The sequence below is a fragment of the Papilio polytes genome, unplaced genomic scaffold (genome assembly GCF_000836215.1).
Source record: "Papilio polytes unplaced genomic scaffold, Ppol_1.0 DF821845.1, whole genome shotgun sequence".
In the NCBI taxonomy this organism is placed as follows: domain Eukaryota; kingdom Metazoa; phylum Arthropoda; class Insecta; order Lepidoptera; family Papilionidae; genus Papilio; species Papilio polytes.
Genome location: NW_013527359.1, coordinates 2,090,753 through 2,111,742, shown reverse-complemented (window position 1 = coordinate 2,111,742; position 20,990 = coordinate 2,090,753). Strand labels below are relative to the sequence as shown.

Sequence of the window (20,990 nt, the reverse complement as noted above, 5' to 3'; positions counted from 1 at the left end):
GAGATGTGTTTTGTAATAGATCACACGTACGTTGTTCTATTGTTTATGCGTCTGCATCTATAGACAATGGTTGATATTTTGTTCGGCGACATAACGTGTATCTTAGAAAATTAAAAAAGTTCTTACAATGTTTATGCCTACATGTACATAGGTTCATGTGTTTGTGTACTATATTAAGCTCTGATTCTAACGTCTCAGTTTACCTATGTCTATGTCTTTCCTTTTTTTTATCTTATTTAATAAGGTTTAAACTCAATTAAGAGGTATACAATTCATTTCTATAAGTGTATATTTTATGATGCCAGTTTTAAAACCACAGATTTTTTTCTAATGACTATAGAAAAAACTCAATCTTTTATTCAGTACATTACTAGGTTTTAGAAGGGATCAAATATGAGACCTTGTAACAAATCATTGTGCCAACATAAACGCATAGAATCTAACAAGAATAGACACACATGGCTACACACTCACACGTTTCTAAATATAATTTCACTCGAGAATTTCTAGTAATTACTTCTTTTATGTTAATGTTTTTCCATGGCTTCTTTGAAAGAGAATGAGGGAGGTGATAAAATGTTTTCATACAAGTTTATGTGAGTGGAAAACCACGATTTGGACGTAGACTTCCTTTCTTCTTCTTCATTACTCCATAGTAAAAACTACCTGTTCAACAAGGAGTTGGCGTTGCGTAATCACTATGAAAATTTTAAAATAGGAGGTGATAAAGGTAAAAAAAAGATAGGATCGACTCGCTGGAAAGTTGAATAACATGAAATTTAAACTAAGGTATGTCGAAGTGAACGGTGCTCGGCTATGTACTAGACATCTCAATACGTGCTTCGAATAAAGAAAAAAATAAAAAATGAACGAATAAATTACCTTCGAATACCTCTCCCGTCGCTTTGAAAGAAGTATAAAAATATAGTTTTTTAATTACTATAGTACATAATTTAATTGCTTATATGCTTTATAATAGCCTAGATATTTCAATTCAAAGTAGTTACCAATGCACTATTTGTTATGCACGCTACGCCACTTGTGCTTTAAGAACAGTTAACCGCATATAAGGCTATGAGGTCACTTTTATGACACGTATGCAATCGTAACTGTATCAAATAAATCCAATCATTATCTTTACAGATGTTTTATATATGTATTGTTTAAATATATACTTATATTTGGTTTTAAATAATTTTAGTTCTACTGATAGAATAATTAGTTAAATCACATAGTCTTCGTACCGGTTTTAGGAGCGCATACTCAGGTCAGGTGAAGAAAAGGCGCGCGCGAAGGCAATATTCGTCAGTCTCACCAGGGTCGCCAGAGGGGTCGGGCCGCTATCTAGTCATTGTATTTTTTATCATATATTTTTTTTAAATAATATAATCAAAAGGTCACCATGAAAGTGTTCATCGTATTGACGGCAGTCGCCGCTTTAGCAAGTAAGTCCTAACATTTGATAAACTAAAATTAATGTAATTTATGTATCCATATCTAATATGGTAAAAATATTTTTTTAATTTGTCATACAATGATGTCCTTTTCATTTAAATTTAATTGAAAAACAAAAAAATATACCAATACGTATTATGGATAATATTAAGTAATTTGTATAGGTAATTTTATGTACCTTATTGATTATTTACGAAAATTATGTCATGTCATTTTAATTTTTTATTTAACTTTCGTTTTCATTTTAATTTTTTATTTAACTAGTCTTTGTTTCGAGAATAACTTTTAATATGCTTCTTTTTATTTTTATTAGGGAACAAGAACAAATTACGAAAAACGAATGAGGCTAAGTGACCCAATTATAGGACTTTGTTATAAACATTCACTAACTGCAAACTTTAAGCAACAATTTCATATTAACATGAAGAATTTTGTAAGAATAGATTGAAGTTTGAAATAATCGAACATTATGAATGTGACTGAGCGCGTTGATGTCTTTTTTATTGGAAAAGTTTAAATTTGTTGTTCCGAGACTGTCTTGAATACTTTGTCAGCGTATTTGTTCAAATATTCATGAAGCGTCTTCAACATCTAATTTGTATTCTGCATCATAGTTATTTACTGGTTAGTTCTATAAATATGTATGCTTATATCTAGTATTTGGCTAAAGATTTAAATTAAACATATATACTTTTATGTTAGTAATATACTTTCTGATATTTTCTTATAGATATATTTACTTTGAAACTCTAAAGTATATAACAAAAGATATGAAAAACTTGCTTACACAGCATATTTCATTGCTCAATGTCATTTCCAACAACTTGTTATTTTTTTATTATAAACGTTCGAAATCCGCGCTATTTCTTGCGACTTACCTTTACGTCAGAGCAAACCTAAAAAGGTAAAAAGAAACTTAATAAACCACAAATTGAATTTGAATGTGAACGTCACCCTTGAGTAAGCATACCTTGCCTATAACGAATTTACCCATGATCAACAAAACTTCAGTAAATTGGAAAGTCGTAACATTATTGCAATTTCCAATAAAAAATACGGTAGCTATTATTGCGTGTCAGATTCTTATCAAACCTTTCTAAACGTAAATACTAAACACGTGACGGAATAATAAAGAAAATCGCAAGAAACTGACAAGTTTCTTCGCATGTTCTGTCACACACATAAATGTCACACAGTTGGAAAACTTTTTATAAAAACGTAAAGTTAAAGTGAGATGTCATTTTTACTGTCTTTTGTTTCTGTAATTGTTATTTAGCACTGTAGTAATAAATTGAACAGGCGATTAAAAATCTTAGTTAAAACTTACAAGAACTTGTCACCTTTATTTAAAGTCTGATATTATTTAAGTATTTTTTTCCAGAGACATAGATTGTAATTTATTAAGCTATGTCTAGGTCACAGTCTAATCCTGAAAATCTAGTTCTCAAATGCCTATACAACTTAATTTGTAACTTTTAACAGTAATTAATTGCTTGGATAAACAATAAATTTATTACTAGTTTTAAGGAAAAGTCTATCTAAAAAAAAACTACTAACTCCATAAGCTATTCTTTTTTTATTTTTAGTAAAATGTATGCAGCTGTAGTTTCTATGGTATTGTATCTAAGGGCATTTATTATTATCTCGGTGTTCTCGCTGCTTCTTTACCCTCTTCTCTTATAAAAACTGATCCAATCCACCTCGTAAAATTTTCATATTAAAATAATTTAGTAGTCGTTGATATAACACTATAAATGTCTACACATAAATCAAACATAGTTTACACGTTCTCGTATGGCATTTGACAAAAATACTTCGTTTTTAAAAACTGTCAACGATGTCCAGGCAAACGTGACTACAGACGAATAACGTGTTTTCAAAACCAGTTTTTCTCTCTACTTTTAAGCAAATTAAAAATACGAATTTAATGTGTCAAGGTTAACATATGAATAAGGTAGCTTATGTTAAACTTTAAAATGTTAATTTTTAATTATACTACTTAACATAAGTATCTTCTAAAAAACATAAATGCAAAATAATTTATTAGCATTGTTTGTTCATACAATATAAGTTTCAATTAAGGATTCACTACCGCAGATAGATTTGATAAATCTCCTTAAGACTCTAAGTATAACATTTTCGTTAAATATTAATTTAAAATAATTAGGTCAGTGCTTTCATAGATATAGATGGTTCTCGTTAATCTAAAGGACACAAAGATGAGTACAGAAATTCCTTAAGGGTCACATGGCAGTGTCGACCCCAGTGCATCAGTGAACGATGCACCAGTACCTCAATGTTGTAACTTAACTTTCACTTCTTAGGCCGCTCGCGTTGCGTCACTTGCATGTTGCGTTGAGCGCGGGCGTCGCGCCTCCGCTGTTAATACAGACATAAAAACACATACAAACAATTAACCCACGTTAATTAAGTGATTGATAAGTAATTTACATTGAATACATATATTCCATAACTTAAACTAGACTACCAAAAAATAATAAAATCAGTTATATTGCCATCATACATAATTAAACACTACAATGTATAAAATGTTATATGAAACTGTAATTAAAAAGTATAAAATTAACATCATATTGACATTAAAGCTTAGATTCCTATTTCCTGATGTAAATATTTAAAAATGAACACGAATACGATATGCAAATTTGAAATCATCTAACAGACCGACCGGCTTTTGTTTTTATCAAAAAAAAATTATGTATAAATAGATACGATATCTAGCTAACGTAAGAAGTAAATATGGTTAACTTCACTTAATAAATTTTAATGTAGCAATTAAGATTTAAATATCTCTTGTGTAAAATATCAATATCGTTAATTAAATTAGTATTAAAACCGATACTACTTAGTTGAAATGTCAAATCATCATACAACTAGGTTCAATAGAATAGATTTAGTTATTGCTTAACATATCACTGGAACTGTTGCGTGTCAATATCTTATGTCGTTGATTATATAACGTGTGCTCTTATGTAATAAAAAATCTGGCACGCTTCACTCTGACAATGTCAGAATACGGACATGAGGCCTGTTTTTTATCAGCCAATGCTTTCACTTAGTTTACCAGGTCAAAGTATTTACGCTTAAATAATTTCAAATTTAAAATTGAACGCATATAAAGTAACATAATAATTTTTATAAAGAAATGGACGAACGTTTCAAAGGAAGTTTAAGAGTAGCCCCAGTGGGTGACATGATGAAGAAGGGAGTGATGACTGAGATGACGGATGATTGAGTTATTTGGAGGACGAAAACCCGCTGCGCCAACCCTACGTGAGTAGGATAAGTCAGGGTAGATGGTGATGATGGACGAATCTAATTTTACTTTTTCTTTAGGTGCCCAATTCAAATGCCCGAATAAGGATGGTCAATACGAGGATGACAGACAGTGCGACAAATTCTACGAGTGCGTAGACGGCGTCGCCACCACCAAACTGTGCCCCGACGGCCTGGTGTTCGACCCTACCATCAGGAAGATTAACAAGTGCGACCAACCCTTCAACGTTGACTGCGGAGACAGGACCGAATTACGTAAGTTTTCTATAACTAAAATATTATCTATACTAATATTATAAAGAGGAAACTTTGTTTGTTTGTAATGAATAGGCTCAAAAACTACTGGGCCGTTTTTAAAAATTAATTAATGTAATTTATCTGTGAGTAACATAAATTTTACGCGTACGGAGTCGCGGGTAAAGCTAGTAAAATATATGATGAAAAGGTTCCTAAGAAGTGACTAAAATAATAAAAATAAACTAAATAATTGTTGATTTAATAGTAGCTATCAACGACTTTAATAAATTACTAATGTTATAATTGAAGTCATTATTATTTTCATTTTTTTAAACAATGTCATATTAGTATAAGAGGTCGTTCACAGGAACGAGGTGAAGTGAAGGTATCCCGTCTACCTTAGACCACCTAGGTCACACTCGTTTGATTTTCTAGGCCAATCAATTATATATGTTGCAGCTAATTATATTTCCTTATGTGAACGAATAGAATACATACGACTGTTGCTACGCGGTAGACTATATTTAAAATTCTTAAAAGTATAGATTTTTAAATATGCAAATTACATTCCGCCATTCTGAATAATGAGGGACAATAAATTGACATCAAAATTTTATCTACATACAAGATCGTAGACTTGTACGAGAATCATCGAATACAGATTTTAGCTGGATATTCTCAGTTTAGTCATTGTTTACCTTCACTTGTTATGGAGAGCGTTGTCCAAAGTTCGTGACGCGTGTTTTAATGTCAAAAGTGTTGTTCGTTTAGTGTTATACTGATTTTATAGAAATTTTATACGCGCCGTGTAACGAAACGTGAAAGGAATTCGATACCGGACAACGCAACTCGTCGCTCCAAGGCGAATGGGTTGAGAACGGAACAAATTAAGAATAGTGACATTTTATTTAGCGAGTCTATCTAGTAAAACATATTTCTCATACTTCCTTGTCTTTATAATTATTGATTCTTAGTATTAATATGTATTTCATTTTGGAATTCACGCCGCTTCGTGTCTCAAGGTTACGTTAATGTCACCGACATCGCCCCATGTCTACAATGAAAGTCATGTCCTACTAAATCTGATGCAATATATTGGTTTCATAAATGATTCGATTTCAAAAGTTGTTTTGGCGTTGGCTCACATTGTCGTTTTTTGCAATAACTATGAACGCGTAACACGGCAGTCTTGATAAATTTCATTCGAGAATTTTAACTGACTGTTGTACTGGGCGTTTTAGATATTAAATCGTTTGGTTTTATTATTTATATTAATTCTTATTTACTTCTAGGAGGAATTATCTACAATTAATTTAGTGAATGTCAATACAAATTAGTAGTATAAATATTTTACATCGTCTGTTTGTATTACAGAGCCCCCTAAGCCCAACAACCAGTGCCCCCGTCGCAACGGTTTCTTCGCTCACCCCGATGCTTCCATCTGTAACGTGTTCTTCAACTGTATCGAGGGTGATGCCACTGAAGTCAAATGTACCGCCGGCCTTCACTTCGACGAGTACTCTGGTACATGCGTGTGGCCCGACTCCGCTGGCAGACAAGGATGCCAAGTTCAGGAGAGTAAGTATCCAGAATTGTTACGTAAAAACCCCTTCTCAAATTTAATAAATAAATCAGATAATAGGATGTCTTGGTTTTAAACACTCTGAAATAGAGTGTAGAGAGTAATTTGCTTTATCTTTTTTTTTAGAGAAAACCAAGGACGGTTTCGAATGCCCCAAAGAGCAAGTAGTAGATGCTCAAGGTCAGGCCGTCGCCCACCCCAAGTTCCCTCATCCCAATGACTGCCAGCGCTTCTACGTGTGCCTGAACGGAGTAGAACCACGTGACCTCGGCTGCCAAGTCGGTGAAGTCTACAATGAGGAGTCACAGAAATGTGACGCTCCCGAAAATGTTCGCGGATGGTCAGTATAAAAATGGAATTAATTTTAAACCCTGAAATAGTTTTATTGAATTTTAGCTTTCGACCGCGACACGTGTTCTTCCAGGCTATATTCTACAATTGTGCCAAATTTCATCGAATTCCGTTGAGCCGGCGAGAAACTCTAACAACCATCCGTCCTTCCATCTACATATTTGCATTTATATTAGTAAAATAGAAATTAACTTTAATAAAAATCTTTAATAAAATCCATTAAAAGCCAAGTGTAATTCTTTCTTTATCAATTAATGTCACTATTACAATAAATTAATTGATTTTTTGTCTATCAAATTTAATTTTTCTTTATTATTTTCACAGCGAGGATTGGTACAAGGACGCGGAGGACGCCGCGCCCGCACCTAAAGCGAGAAATTAATTTTAGTGATACTATTAATTTAGTTACACCTAAGACTTAATAAGTTAATATATTGTAAGACAATAATTGGTTGTTTCTGTTTTATTTCTTTACCCTGATTACCTAAATAGTATGAAAATAATTTATGGAACTAATTATTTGGAATAATCAAAACATTTCAACTACATTTCCAGATTTTAAGTAATAATTTAAAACCTTTAGGCTCTCTAGAAATCATCTTCGTACTAATTGTTAATATTTGTCTTTGTTCATTATAATTACAGTAGTTACTATATAAATTTGTTCAAAAATATTGGCAGCCTAGATACTCTGATTGTTCTATTCGTTCCAGACCAGACTTTACGGACCCATATTGCTCAGAAATAGATTTCCTTGTTCCGCTAAACTGGTCGCTGCGCTTGATAAGTAAAATAGCAAGCTATCGAAACGTCTCATCTTAAGTTTGAAATTGTTAAATAATGCGGCGATGCGCTGACTTTTGAAATATAAAACAGTTTTATACTAAATTCTTTGATTTTTTTATAGTTTAGCAAAGTGGCGCTAAAAAGGTCAAATAGCAAGATGAAATGTTTACTTAAAAGTTACTAACTTCGTACTTTGAATAATGCTTAATGCCAAACCTTATTTTAATATCATTAATTTTAAGAAGACAAACATAATTACGATATTTGTTAATTCATTATTATAAAATAAATAAATTAAATAAAAATTCTTGCATTAATATAAACTCAAAAAAACCCGAAGTACTACTGGGTTAAATACTTATTAAATACCTTTCACTATTTCATAGAAGTTAATGTCATTGTACGCATACGCTTAACCTATACCACTTGCTTTTAATAGTATCAACATTTTTCATAGCTATTATTATTTAAAATGTCATCATAGGTATGAGGAAAAGTACAGATCCTACTTTATTATGGTCTATGTAATATTATGTTTTAAAATGATCCGAATAAGTTGAGGAATTTAAAAAGACACGAAGCATAACCGTATTATAACGGCAATTTAAGAAAAAGATTTGGTATTTTAAATTAAAAAAGCTCAATACATAAGAAATTATACAATTTTTTTTAACAAAACGCGACCGTCGTCTTCTTCAAAAACATTTTACTCTTACCTTACAATATCTCTTACATATAAACAAATTAATGATTAATTAATTCTGAATTTTTCATCAACAGTAGACAATCACATCTCACTTTGCGTACACATACCAAAGTAATTTGTCATTATCGACTAGACTTCTGACCTTTGAGTAAATACTTCAAATGCCATAGTTAATCACGATATTAATATTAGCAGTTAAAATGAACCAAGCAAAGTAAATATCCTTGGAAAACAATTGAGATCAGCTGTTTTAACTTATGGATTAAAACTATATTCAATAATTCTTTCCGCTTCTTCCTGATTGTTTCTATCAACTTTAAATCTCAAGTGCATATTACCACACAAAATCATATGCAAAATCTTAGTTTATGTTTTTTTATTGCTTCAAAACTATTGCTACTTGCAATGCACAGACGGACTTCGGTGAAAGGATGTTTTGTACATCTGCAAAATACTAAATTCGACGTAAACGAGCAATGTTTTTAAATGCAATGTTTTCTGTGTAAAGATAAAAATGTTTTAGTATTTCGATGAAAAAAAAAACATTGTTGTGAGTTGTTTCTTAATGTTGACAATGTTAATTAATTATTATTACGTGTATATACATTTCTATAATATACAATTTTACGTTACACGAAAACATATATTTAGAGAAGTAGAGATTAATCGTAATGTAAATAGTCTGTTAGTTATTAAATTATTAAAAGCTGTAAGAATGTTAGTATCGCTTCTCGTATTAAGAGCGTGCGTATCTTTGACTAATGGCACAACTGCTTATGGAGGTGCACACACTATTCAGTATCAGTCGTGCGATAATTTAGTCAAAGGTGTGCGAATGGTCTTAGAGTTGGACAAATGTGTTCTAACCTTAGTGTAAATAAAAGATTTCGAAAAATAAGCAATAGATAATAATTGAAAACATTTAACATTTAAATTTGTGTTCAGTCGTTGATGCACGTTATCAATAAATGTCGGCTGTTACAATACGTGAATACATTTTAGCGATTCGTTGTATTAAACAAAGGCATTATCCGAATCGAATTACAGTCTTCTACAATCGAAATAGAGAATATGAATCACTGCATTATGCAACTGACGCTGACGTGATAGCGCCGAACTTAGTCGCGTGCTAAGTTCAGAACTTCTCAACTTTACCGATCCGATTATCTAACCAGATAATCATAAGCGAAAAATTACTTTGGGTTATTAATGCTTCTCTTACGATGTCAGAAACTTGACAAAAGATCCTTCTACACTTTATAGCGTGTTATTTATTTCTCGATGGCCTAGGTCTTACTTTCAGAAGATCTGAAGGTAATAATAGCTTTCTCACCAGGCCGGATAAGTATGCTAAACTAATTGTCGTGGACAATTTTCCATCACCTTAATGTCGATTAAATTAAGTTTTTGTATGAAATTCATTAAAAAGCTTTTTCTCTGTAACAATACGTTGTATAAAAACGCGGCGTATACAGCAAATGTCATTGACCTTATTCTATTCTTGTATTCTTTAGCAGTCTCCCAATAACGAACGAAATCATAAACAACTTTTAGTAGATTCATGTTAGCATCCTGTTAAAAAAATAACAAATGTAGAATATAGCTATACGATCTGCATTTAAATTTAAAACACACAGTCTTCGATCTTAATTAAACATTAAAATTTATAAATGCGAAAGTTTAGATGGATGTTTGGTGAATTTTATAGCCTAAACGGCTGAACGGATTTTGTTTAAATTTGGTATAGATGTAGGGAATAGTCTTGAAGAATACACAGGCTACTTACTTTTGTCACTTTTATTCCACGCAGACGAAGTCGCGGGCGAAAGCTGGTTAATGTAAAAATAAAATCGATAATAAGGGCTGATTAAAGATTGAGGTGCGCTGCTCTCGTGCAAGTCGTGCCTAAAGCACACGCAAGCACGGGTCCTGTCCTAGCTGACAATACTAGAACCAGTTTTCGACAGGCATTCTGTTACCCAACTTTAATTGTTGCTCGCGTTACTTAATTTGTTCATATCAAATGCTTATCTAGATCTTGCTACATACCAAATTAGAAAATACGTATGTAAGACAGTAATTTCATTAACAGAACTTTCACAAAGTGATTCAATAACCTTGGAGCTTAATAAAGTTTACGATTTTTCTCTTTTTAGGTTTTAATTCGACTTCGAACACTAATATTCTGAAACCTAAAACAAAAAAAATATATAGCGAATACGTGTTTTGTTGTAGTAATATCTAAATAATAAATGGCGTTGTATACTTTAGTTTCAAAAAACTGTACTAAAAATGAGTATAAACGATATTTTTTCTAACAAATCTTATTTTTGTATCATACATTAAATTAATATAAGTATCACAAGACAAGACTCTTTAATATAATTTAAAAGTTTGTTACAATAATTTTACCATGAGATTGACCTTGAGACTCACAGAATCAAGGTAATCGCCTCCGGGTAAGAGTTACACTTGAGAGACTCGACTTGCATCGTATTTAAATGGTATATTTATAGAACAACTTTTTCTTCATGAACTTACAACCTTATTATTGAAGTATTTTATGAAAGCATTACTTTTTATGTACTTTTTTCAATTAAACCAGTATTTCTGAACATAAATTGTATAGTTTATACATCTAGTGTACACCAGTAGAAATAAAAAGTCAAATAAAACAAACCATTTTATATTTAGAACAAACTGTAAAAAATTGCAAACAATCTAAATGTACGCAGTAAAAGTAACCGTTTTCACTTAAAATAGGCCTATTATTACATAACTTTTACATAAGAAAATACAGTAATTACTAAGTGAATACTAAATTAAAATAATAAGAAAACAGTTTGCACATTAAATTATGCCTCTATGTAACAGTTGTCATTTGTAATTAAAACTAAAATAAAGGCCTCGATTGTAAAAGAAATTGGAATAAATTTCGTAACATTTAATAGAGATAAAGACCGGTACTTTACGGGGCATGTATAAAAAATTAAGGATATATTAAATGAGACGTGGTTATGCAGTTTATGAACGCAAGCGATATTTTCGAATGTAGTGTAGGCAAGCCGTAGCCCAATGGACGCGGTCGCAGGCAATACGGAGCAACCTTCGGTGGGAACCACACGTGCACCCGGATAGGCACTTTTTACATATACGCTTTTAAATTTTAGAACAACATGTTTAGTTTAATATTAATAAGCTTCGCTGTTTGCGGAATTGGTAAGTGTTTTATCAATTTAATTTACATAAATATGAAACATAAATAATTTTATTTCCTAGTTACTTTCTTTGAACATTTAAATTTGAAATTTTTGATACTTTAAATTTTAATTATTTTACTCCTAATAAGCTCATATAGTAGTCATTGAAAACAATTTATAAATAGCATAATGTTGATTTTATAACTAAAATATTGTATTTCTCATATTGATTTATGTTTAAAGTTTGACATTTAGAGTTACCCATATTACATCTAAAAATATACTTTTATTCTTTTATAAAAAAAACGGTACATTCTTTGGCTTAATAATTTTCGTTCTGCTTCATCTAAAGTTTGTCTCAATTGATCTCTTGTTAATCTGATAGCCTCAAGGTTGTTCATTTCTACGTATTTACAATAAGTAAACTATCAGTTTACATACACTTCGCAAAAGCAGCTATAAAGTATATATTTCTTTAGAATATGGATAAATAATCTATGTAATTACCGACATTTTATTTAATATACTAAAATTATGGCAAATGTAACAAACTTGGAACCTAAAAATGAAACTAAATATTCTACTAATTTTAATTTTAATGAATTATTAAACTTTGACTGCAGCAAGAAATAATTGTCCTGATTGCCGCAATACAGCGACTAAAATCAATTAGGGTCGGCTTATGTGCCAGACAAAAACGATTACATGTGCATACGGGTAACTTGAACTTTCTGAACTTTAAGTTATGTGTCGTCGTGCTTTTAAGACAATAATGAAATCCACAATAAAGTCATCAAGACCTTAATAAATTCCAACAGTGTGAGCCCTTCTGGTTTAGTAGTTTGATTAATATTTTTAGTCTACAGTGCGTTTAACGTTGTCATTTTTTTAAGAATGCATTAAGTTAAGTAATTGATAAAACTTCTCTTCCTGTCTGTTAAAGTGATATAGAATTTATTTACCTAACTGCTACCAACTTCCCTATTACGATGTCCAAACACATAATATTTAATCGATTACCCTATGTCATAAGCTACGTAGCTTATGTACATTTTCTTAAAACTTATGTAAGCTATACTACTTTATGTTGCATTTTATGTGAAATCAAAATGTTATATGAACACTCCTTACTAAATTAAATTATCTGATTATTAAATGATTGATTTTCAATTTATGTTGATATTTACATCCTTTCAAATCAATCATCCTTAAAAAGCCTAATACAACGTGTCCTCCTTTCACTGTTTACTAGTAAAATATTGCCCCAATAATTTCTTAATGCACATTTTGCAAAGCAATAATGCACGTTACGGTCAATAATGTACGTTTTGCAAGGCCAATTTGACTATCCGACGTTGTCATGAAATATCAATTTTTTCGAAATCCCTAATTTGGTCGGTTGCGATGTTAAGTGCGAACTAAGTATAATAAAAAAATAGAGCGAGGTGCAAATATTTCCGTCTAATACATTGAAAACGTAGTCACCTTCAAGAGTAGTGTAAATTAACTGATGCCAAGATATTGTTTAACAACTTTTACTCACTTTACTACTTAACTAGATCTATTTGATAATTTCCCAATGCCTCCTTTTTTGTTTCCTATGAGAACTTTAGTAGGATTTTTAGGACATCTAAAAAAGCTCCTAGAACCAAATGTAGAGATGTTGCACCAAAGGAAATCTTTAGTACCAAGTAACAATTCATTTAACGTGTTCCCGATCCGAGCTGCAGCAGGCAACATTAAAATTATTACGATCTGCTCTATAATTACTTTAATTAAAACTAAATTAGTCTCTTGTCTGTCGATTGTTGGTTACATTAGTATCGTCGGCAGGGTCAAGATCAGCTACATTCTATTCCTCTCACCGACATTCCTCGCTGCAACCTCATGTGTTACGTTTCCTCGAAATTACAATCATAGTCGATCTAAATTACTCACCTCATGAATGTGGTTAGATTATATTTTGAAGCGAATTCCTAGTAATTCCGTATAACATAATTTTAAAATTCATAAATACAAAGATAATTTTTAATGAGTTAAAGCATGTTATTGCCCCTAAATGTTTAATCGTTTTGTGAAACTACTTAAGTAATCGCCTTAAAAATAAAAAAAAAATAGTTGAAGCTTAATTCTTTAAATAAAAAAGGCGAATAACTTAAGTTAATCGGTAACCATCAATATTATTGTTATAACAACGATTTCCTGCAATTAAAAAACATGAAATTTAAAAGTGGCATTTTTTAAAAATGGAATGTCACTTTCGTGCGTCAGTCGTCCTTAAGTTTGACTTCCTTACTCTCATGACTAATATGAAATAGAGCAGAAAGTATTAATACTTATACAAGCTTTCGCCCGCGACTCCGTCTGCGTGAAATTAAAAAAAAACAAAAAGGAGTAGCCTATGTCTTCTTCCAGGCTATCCTCTAAATTTCATTGAAATCTGTTTAGCTTATTAGGCTACAAACTCTAACAAACATCCACCCATTCATCCATCTTAACTTTCGCATTTGTTATATTAATATGATGATATTCAAATACTATTATTTTCAGTTTTCCAGGAACAAAATATTCTATAAATCACTAGTTATATTGACAGTTATCTTCTTTCAGTTTCAGGTCAAGATTTCGATTGTCCCGGCAAAAGTGGCTTTTATCCGGACCCGTACCAATGTGACCTTTACTACAAATGCTCCAAAGGTCAGTATGACACCTCGAAAGGTCAACAAGTATCTAGAATATAATGTGTAAAACCCGTGTACATTGCCTCAAGTCGTATGAATAGTATTCAGCAATTTCAACACTTAGGTTCAAGTTATTATTAGGAAATATATTTTTTTAAAAACCACATTATATAGCAAGTATATATTTTGATGCATTTAGTTACTATACATATATATCAAGTTAGTAAACACTTGAAACAAGCTTCATAAACTTTTACATTGAACGACCCTTATGAATTGAATATTCTTTGCATCTTTAAACAGTTTTGCGTTGATTTGAAGAAAATAAGAACTGACTTTTATTGAATAATTAACTAGTCAACTTTTCCTTTAAGATCGGGTAACATACATATCTAATTCACCCAATTGTCTTCACAATTGTTCGGTTTCTCTAATTGCTTAAAACACTCTTTATTGATTATATTAAATATGATTATGAAATCACTCACGTATCCTTTTAAAAACATTTATCAATATCCCAAGTAATGTTAAACGACCTCCTTGAAAAGTTTCTCAATTTCACACCGTTGCAGTCCGGCCAATGAACCGAATGGCATTCTATTAGCTACTGCACAGTTTATCTATGTATCTGTATAAATAAAATTAAATATAAACCTAAGCAATAGAGCACTTTTTAAGTCGTAATAAAACCGTAAAAACAGAACAAAAAAGAAAAAAAATTTTACATAACTAACTTCTTTGTATTCATTAATGAATAATTAAGTATAATTTTTTTCATATATTATCTATACTAATATTATAAAGAGGAAAGATTTGTATTTTTGTATGTGTTAGAATTACTCAAAAACTACTGGGCCTATTTAAAAAATCATTCACCGTTATCAAGGTAATTTATCTGTGAGTAACTACATTTTTTAATTTCACGCGGGTGAAGTCGCGAGCAACAGCTAGTGTGATATATTCTTGTATTCGATTTGTATTTAAATAACGTAAAGTTAATGTTTCATACAAAAACTTTCTCTTTAAAGTCAATACAATTTGATGCTTTGTTTTAACGCTTAGTCACGTCCAGATATTATCTGCGGTTGAAACGTAACCGACTGCTATTATTCCCAAAGATTGTGATACAAAGATTTGAACATTTATCTTTGTTTTTATTCTATGTTACTGTAACAATATTTGTGCTTGATTTAATATCATTTGTATCTTAAGGCGACGTGACATAATATTTGAAGAACCTGTAAGAGCGTGCGCTCATCTGAAACTAAACTATCGCACAACTGTTTAGTCGCGCTTTGATTCCTATGAGATTATATTGAGGTGCGCAAACTACTTGATTTATAGTTGTACAACTAAACAGTAGAATTGGCTGCGAAAGAATCGACAATCACACAACTGTCGTGCGATAGATAAGTCACAAACGCACGCCCGATCTTAATAAGACGCATCATGATTAATCTTTTTTTATTATACATCATAAATTAGTCACCAAGTATCGCATTATATCTTATCGCGTTTGACACACATGCACTTGATGTTCCTTATGTAATGCATACATTCATAATAAAATCTATAGGCAATTGACAAAGTATTCCTTAAAACAATTTAAATGACGCACGTCTTCACGTTAATGTAATTAGTGAAACCTTGCAAACAGGTACAAAATTTCTAAATGTTTTGTTCTAGTTTCAGCAACTAGTTACATATCCGTTTCGAAAGCTAAAGCGTTTACTCTCTACTATATCGACTGAATACAGCGTATAAAAAACAAAATTCACCATATTCGTGATTCGAATCAATAAACCTGATCGTTCGGTAATTTAGAAATTCACTATCGAATTGTATAGTGAAGGTATGAAGAGAATTTACAGATTTAAAAACACAGTAACTGTTATCAGAAATAGTAAATATTATTTTTAACTTGTAGAGTCCTTTAAAAAATAAAAATTACCAAAATCTACACTACTACTACTTGTAAATACTAAAAGTTATTAATTTGGGTTTGGCGTATTGAAACTGCAGAGTCCAAGAATCACTTTTTTTCCAAGTTTTACCTTCATTATTATCGCAATCCCACTTAACCGTCATAGACAATTTTTTGCACTTTTAATTTAGTAAGCAATAGTAGAGTAACTTTATTAAAGTCAAACCACGCGGAAATGAAACCAGATGGTAATACAAGTGTTTATTTTCGGTATATTTCAAGAATAAAGGATTATTCCAAACCGTCACCCCGCTCTGTCCCTACGTGAGAATAAAAAAGTTCGTCCACCCCACCTTTTAGTCTCACTATCAACAATAAGGGGACAGGTGGAACTGTTATGAAATAAAATAAGTTCCAAACGTCCCCGCGTAACAAAAGGTGGGACGGATGAAACTTTTTATTCTCATCTATCTATCTCCACGTGCGGACTGAGCGGGGTGACGGTTGGGAATAATTCAGAATAACGATATCGACCACGATTTGTGACGTTGGTTGGTAAGGTTTGGAAATCGTTCACAATAAACAGAACTAGTTCAGTTTAAATTGCAACAGATTTTCCCTTTTTTTATAACACTGTAATCAGATTATTATGTAAAGTATTATAAGATAAATTAAATTGAGTGATTACTTATGTAAGCCGAATTACGATCAATACCCAAGATATACGACTTTATAAATAAAATTCTGTCGTTTATATAATAAAAAAAAAAAACGTAACTCGATGTAAAGAGAGACAAAATCGAAAGATGTAAATACAAAAGTCGAATCGAATGTGAAAAATCTCTTTGCGTCTTTTATCGTAAAAAGTATGCTTGTTTTATAATAATACGAACTGTCGCCCGCAAACTTCGTTAGCACAAATTTGGACCACCCGTTACGCCATTTTGACAGCGCGGAATTTAGAAAAAAATAGCTTATAATGTTATGCATGTCTGCTACCATCCAGTGAAAGTTCCAAAATCAGCCCAGCCGTTTCGAAAATTACCCGGAACCAACGCGGCTTGCGGACAGACAGACAGACAAAAAAATGTTTAAACACGATTTCCGTTATCAGCAACAGACACTCCAATTTTATTATATGTATCGACATAGATAGATTTATTGCTGTATTTAACATATTTTGATATAGCTACAGTAAAGATACAATGAACATGCATTTATAAGTTTTTAGATATCCAAATAGAGAACAGATATAATAAATGCTCGTAATAGACACGTTACCTCACCGCGGCCGCGACAAGCTCGAGTTACTGTTAACATTGCAATCGTTACTGACCCCGTTATAGTTATAACTAAGATTAAACGCCGTAATAGCATAATTACTGGATAAACTATCTAACAGGACAAAAAATCAGATGTTAATGTAGTCGAAAAGCTTAAGTTTGAACAAAATAATGGAAGCAAAATTTTACAAAACGTTTTTTAAACTTTAAAGTTCGTCAAGCTTCAAAACTGCAAACTTTAAACTAGGTACATAACACAAACAGATACATATGTACAGTTACATAAATACATACCATCGAAAACCCTTTTCAAACATCTTTGTCATTCAGTCAAAATAAAAAACCCCGACAAAGATAACCTGTCGAGGGATCTTTTTTACCAAGAGTAGCCTTGAACTTTGGTAAATGCATTTACTTATAAGTGAAGATCGTATGCAATTTAAAGAGCAGTTTCAAGGGTATTTATTGACATTAAAGTGCAGACAACATCATTTTTAAAACCAAATAAGCTTTTTGTAATAATCGAATGGAACGATTTTTAGTAACAAGGTCGTTGCACTTTGCAATTTTTATCTTTAACGGACTATTTCTGTGATATAACATTAGGAACAAATACAATAAAAATTGTTAATCGTATTTCATGTATTTATTACAATTAATCTAGTTTAATCTAAAACTGTCATTATAAAATTTGAATCTCTTTCAGGTGTGGCGGAAACAAAATTATGTCCTGACGGATTAGTATTCTCTGATGAAAACCCCAACAAAGAACGATGTGATATCCCGTCTAACGTCGACTGCGGGGACAGGAAAGAATTACGTAAGTTGTTTAAATCATTAAATGCTAGACTCAGTGACATTTAGTGATGATTAAAAGATTCCCGTGGCGTGGAATTTTCCATGAGAAATCTCAGATAAAGACTCCTTCAGTAAACTCTAAACGAGTTTGTGAGTGGCAATGAGTTAGCAAAAGACAGCTATTACAGAATTGCAATTCAAAAGTTACATTGTTCAGTTTCTCCTGATGATAAAAGGTTGACAGGTTTACATTTAAATCTGAACTTATACGGGAATATGAATACACACTAATTGCTTTGAGTCTAAATCCATTGTATGGTATAACTGGAATTTATGCAGACGTGATAAATCATGCATTAAATTTGCTGTTGTCAGACTTATCAATCTTTGTCAGGTAGATCATTTATTTTGATGAATGTGACCTAAAGTTATTTGACCCAGCATGACATTCGGAAAATACTTAAAACATTAATTGATTTTGTAAATTTGGTCATAATTGAATGTTTTAAATTACTTATAGCATACTTGAATTTCATTGTTTAATTTGTTTTCTTTGTCACGTTTGCAGAAGAACCAAAACCGACAAAAGATTGTCCACGACAGAACGGATATTTCAAACATCCCGATCCTCAGGTAAACAAGATTATTTTTCTCTAAAAATATGATTTTAATTTGCGATTTAACGAGCCTTCCAAATACTACGCTAAAAAATCTTAATTGTGAAGCAACTGAAACTGTTGAAGAACTTATTTAATAAAAAAACTTGTTTGTATTGTTCAGGCATGTGACAAGTTCTACTACTGCTCTGACGGCGTGCCTAACGAGCTGCCTTGCCCGCCCGGCCTCTACTTTGACGAGGAAACTTCCAATTGCGACTGGAAGGAGTCAGTCGATCGGATCTGTGAACATATCACCAAAGGTATAATTCAAAAAATTGCTTAGTAGTACTATGTGCAATTGGGATAAGAAAACATGCGTCAGCTTTCAAATTAAATTCGTTTAGTCTCGCTTTGATTCCTATGAGCTTTTATGGATGTGCGTACACTATTCGATCTTAATTATGCAACTAAACAGTAGAATTGGATACGAAACAATCGACAATCGCACAACAGTTGTGCGATAGTTTAGACTTATGTGTGTGCCCACCCTTACTAAGAATATCACTTCTTTGTTATAGATGTCCTCGATGATGGTTTCTCGTGCCCGGACGGCGAAGTAGTAGGTCCCAACGGACGTGCACTCCCTCACCCCACCTTCCCGCATCCCGAGGACTGCCAGAAATTCTACATCTGTCGTAACGGCGTACAACCACAGAAGGGCAGTTGTCCATCTGGCAAGGTTTACAACGAAGACACTTTCATGTGCGATGACCCGGAAAAAGTACAAGGATGGTAAGAAATTGTTTAGTTCTGTTTTAAATTATTATAATACTAGTAGATGTATCTAGAAAGATGGATTGTGTGAAAGGTGACATGATCAAAAAGTGATGACTGACGTATGATAGAATTATGTGGAGGACAAAGACCTGCTGCGCCGACTCCAAGGGAGTAGGATATGGAGGATATGGAGGAGGAGGATGATGATGATGATTATACCAGTAGTCGACTGGTACTAACAACTCAAGGACATAGAGACAGACTCACTACTCAAATAAAATTTGACACAGACTAACATAAATTTAATATAAATTTTCTTCTACAGTAATCATTTTAAATTGTAATTTAATCTTCTATTTCTAGTGAAAACTATTACGAAGGGCAGCCATTGGAAAAGAATAAATTACCGAAGAAGGCGTGAGCTGCATTTACTTAAGTAACCTCCTGATAGTTTGTAAGACTTATAAATAATAAATGTAATTAATATTAACAATCTGACTTTTATTGATTTCCCTGATTCAAAATGAAACGAAACCTCATGTTAAAATGAATCGATGATAAAATATTCAAAATTACTATGAATATTAGAAACATAGGTATGTGGATGTGGCAATAATAAAAAAAATCATGCTATAAAAGTACCAAAATAATAAACAAAAAACTTCCTTGCTCTAGCCCTGGAATGTACCCCACAAAACCATGTTTCACTTTATGTTCAGACAAATTCTTTAAATCGTTAGGAAAATTGTCACTGTTGCTGTTAATATTTCTAATACCTCATACTGCTACACATTTCAAAAAATTATAATTATTCACTACAGTTAATAACATTATTTTGAAATTGAATATATTAGCAAAGTGGCGGCCGCGCAAAACGTTGCGGAACTAAATTCTTAGGTACATTCTGTTCGTGAACAAGAATTGCAAGGTAAATGTGATATTACGAAAGATTAGACCAAATTGTACGATCAGGAAATAGGTATTTACGCAAATCCTGGGCGAGGCCGAAATTGTGTAAAGTAACTTGAACAGATAATTTCAACGTTTTAAATGATTTATCATAAGTAGTAAGCTAGCTATACCTATGGCTCTATCTATACTATTATAATAAAGCGTAAACACACACTTCTTTGTTGCTTAAGATATCAGCAATTACAGCATATTTTTGAATAATTCTTTTTGTAATGAAAAGCCGCACACTTAGGTCACGCTATATGCTATATATTTTCACGCCATTAAACTTAGGGGGTAAATATTTTGAAAAAAAAACCCTAATGTGGGAAAGAGACCATAAGTTGCTGCCAACAAAGTCAA

The 20,990-nt window shown here is 31.9% G+C and overlaps 2 protein-coding genes across 2 annotated transcripts; both read left to right on the top strand.

Annotated features, from left to right (window-relative positions):
• The first annotated feature begins 1,300 nt into the window (after nucleotides 1-1,300).
• Nucleotides 1,301-7,373, top strand: LOC106108112 (peritrophin-1-like). The gene is made up of 5 exons (XM_013289198.1): nucleotides 1,301-1,445; nucleotides 4,813-5,007; nucleotides 6,364-6,567; nucleotides 6,698-6,911; nucleotides 7,247-7,373. The coding sequence occupies exons 1-5, from the start codon at nucleotides 1,403-1,405 to the stop codon at nucleotides 7,302-7,304; spliced, it is 714 nt and encodes a 237-aa protein (XP_013144652.1). The 5' UTR covers nucleotides 1,301-1,402; the 3' UTR covers nucleotides 7,305-7,373.
• A 4,119-nt stretch (nucleotides 7,374-11,492) lies between these two features.
• LOC106108162 (chondroitin proteoglycan-2-like) lies at nucleotides 11,493-20,169 on the top strand. The gene is made up of 7 exons (XM_013289255.1): nucleotides 11,493-11,633; nucleotides 14,225-14,311; nucleotides 18,209-18,322; nucleotides 18,869-18,933; nucleotides 19,081-19,219; nucleotides 19,478-19,691; nucleotides 20,040-20,169. The coding sequence occupies exons 1-7, from the start codon at nucleotides 11,591-11,593 to the stop codon at nucleotides 20,095-20,097; spliced, it is 720 nt and encodes a 239-aa protein (XP_013144709.1). The 5' UTR covers nucleotides 11,493-11,590; the 3' UTR covers nucleotides 20,098-20,169.
• The last annotated feature ends 821 nt before the right edge of the window (nucleotides 20,170-20,990 follow it).

What these genes read in the sequence shown, in the direction of transcription:
- LOC106108112 (XM_013289198.1), top strand. Translation starts at nt 1,403, where the DNA reads ATGAAAGTGTTCATCGTATTGACGGCAGTCGCCGCTTTAGCAA. An exon ending in AGGATGCCAAGTTCAGGAGA is followed by an intron (nt 6,568 to 6,697) that starts GTAAGTATCCAG and finishes CTTTTTTTTTAG; the next exon opens with AGAAAACCAAGGACGGTTTC. An exon ending in CCCGAAAATGTTCGCGGATG is followed by an intron (nt 6,912 to 7,246) that starts GTCAGTATAAAA and finishes TTATTTTCACAG; the next exon opens with CGAGGATTGGTACAAGGACG.
- LOC106108162 (XM_013289255.1), top strand. Translation starts at nt 11,591, where the DNA reads ATGTTTAGTTTAATATTAATAAGCTTCGCTGTTTGCGGAATTG. An exon ending in CTTCGCTGTTTGCGGAATTG is followed by an intron (nt 11,634 to 14,224) that starts GTAAGTGTTTTA and finishes ATCTTCTTTCAG; the next exon opens with TTTCAGGTCAAGATTTCGAT. An exon ending in CCGGAAAAAGTACAAGGATG is followed by an intron (nt 19,692 to 20,039) that starts GTAAGAAATTGT and finishes TTCTATTTCTAG; the next exon opens with TGAAAACTATTACGAAGGGC.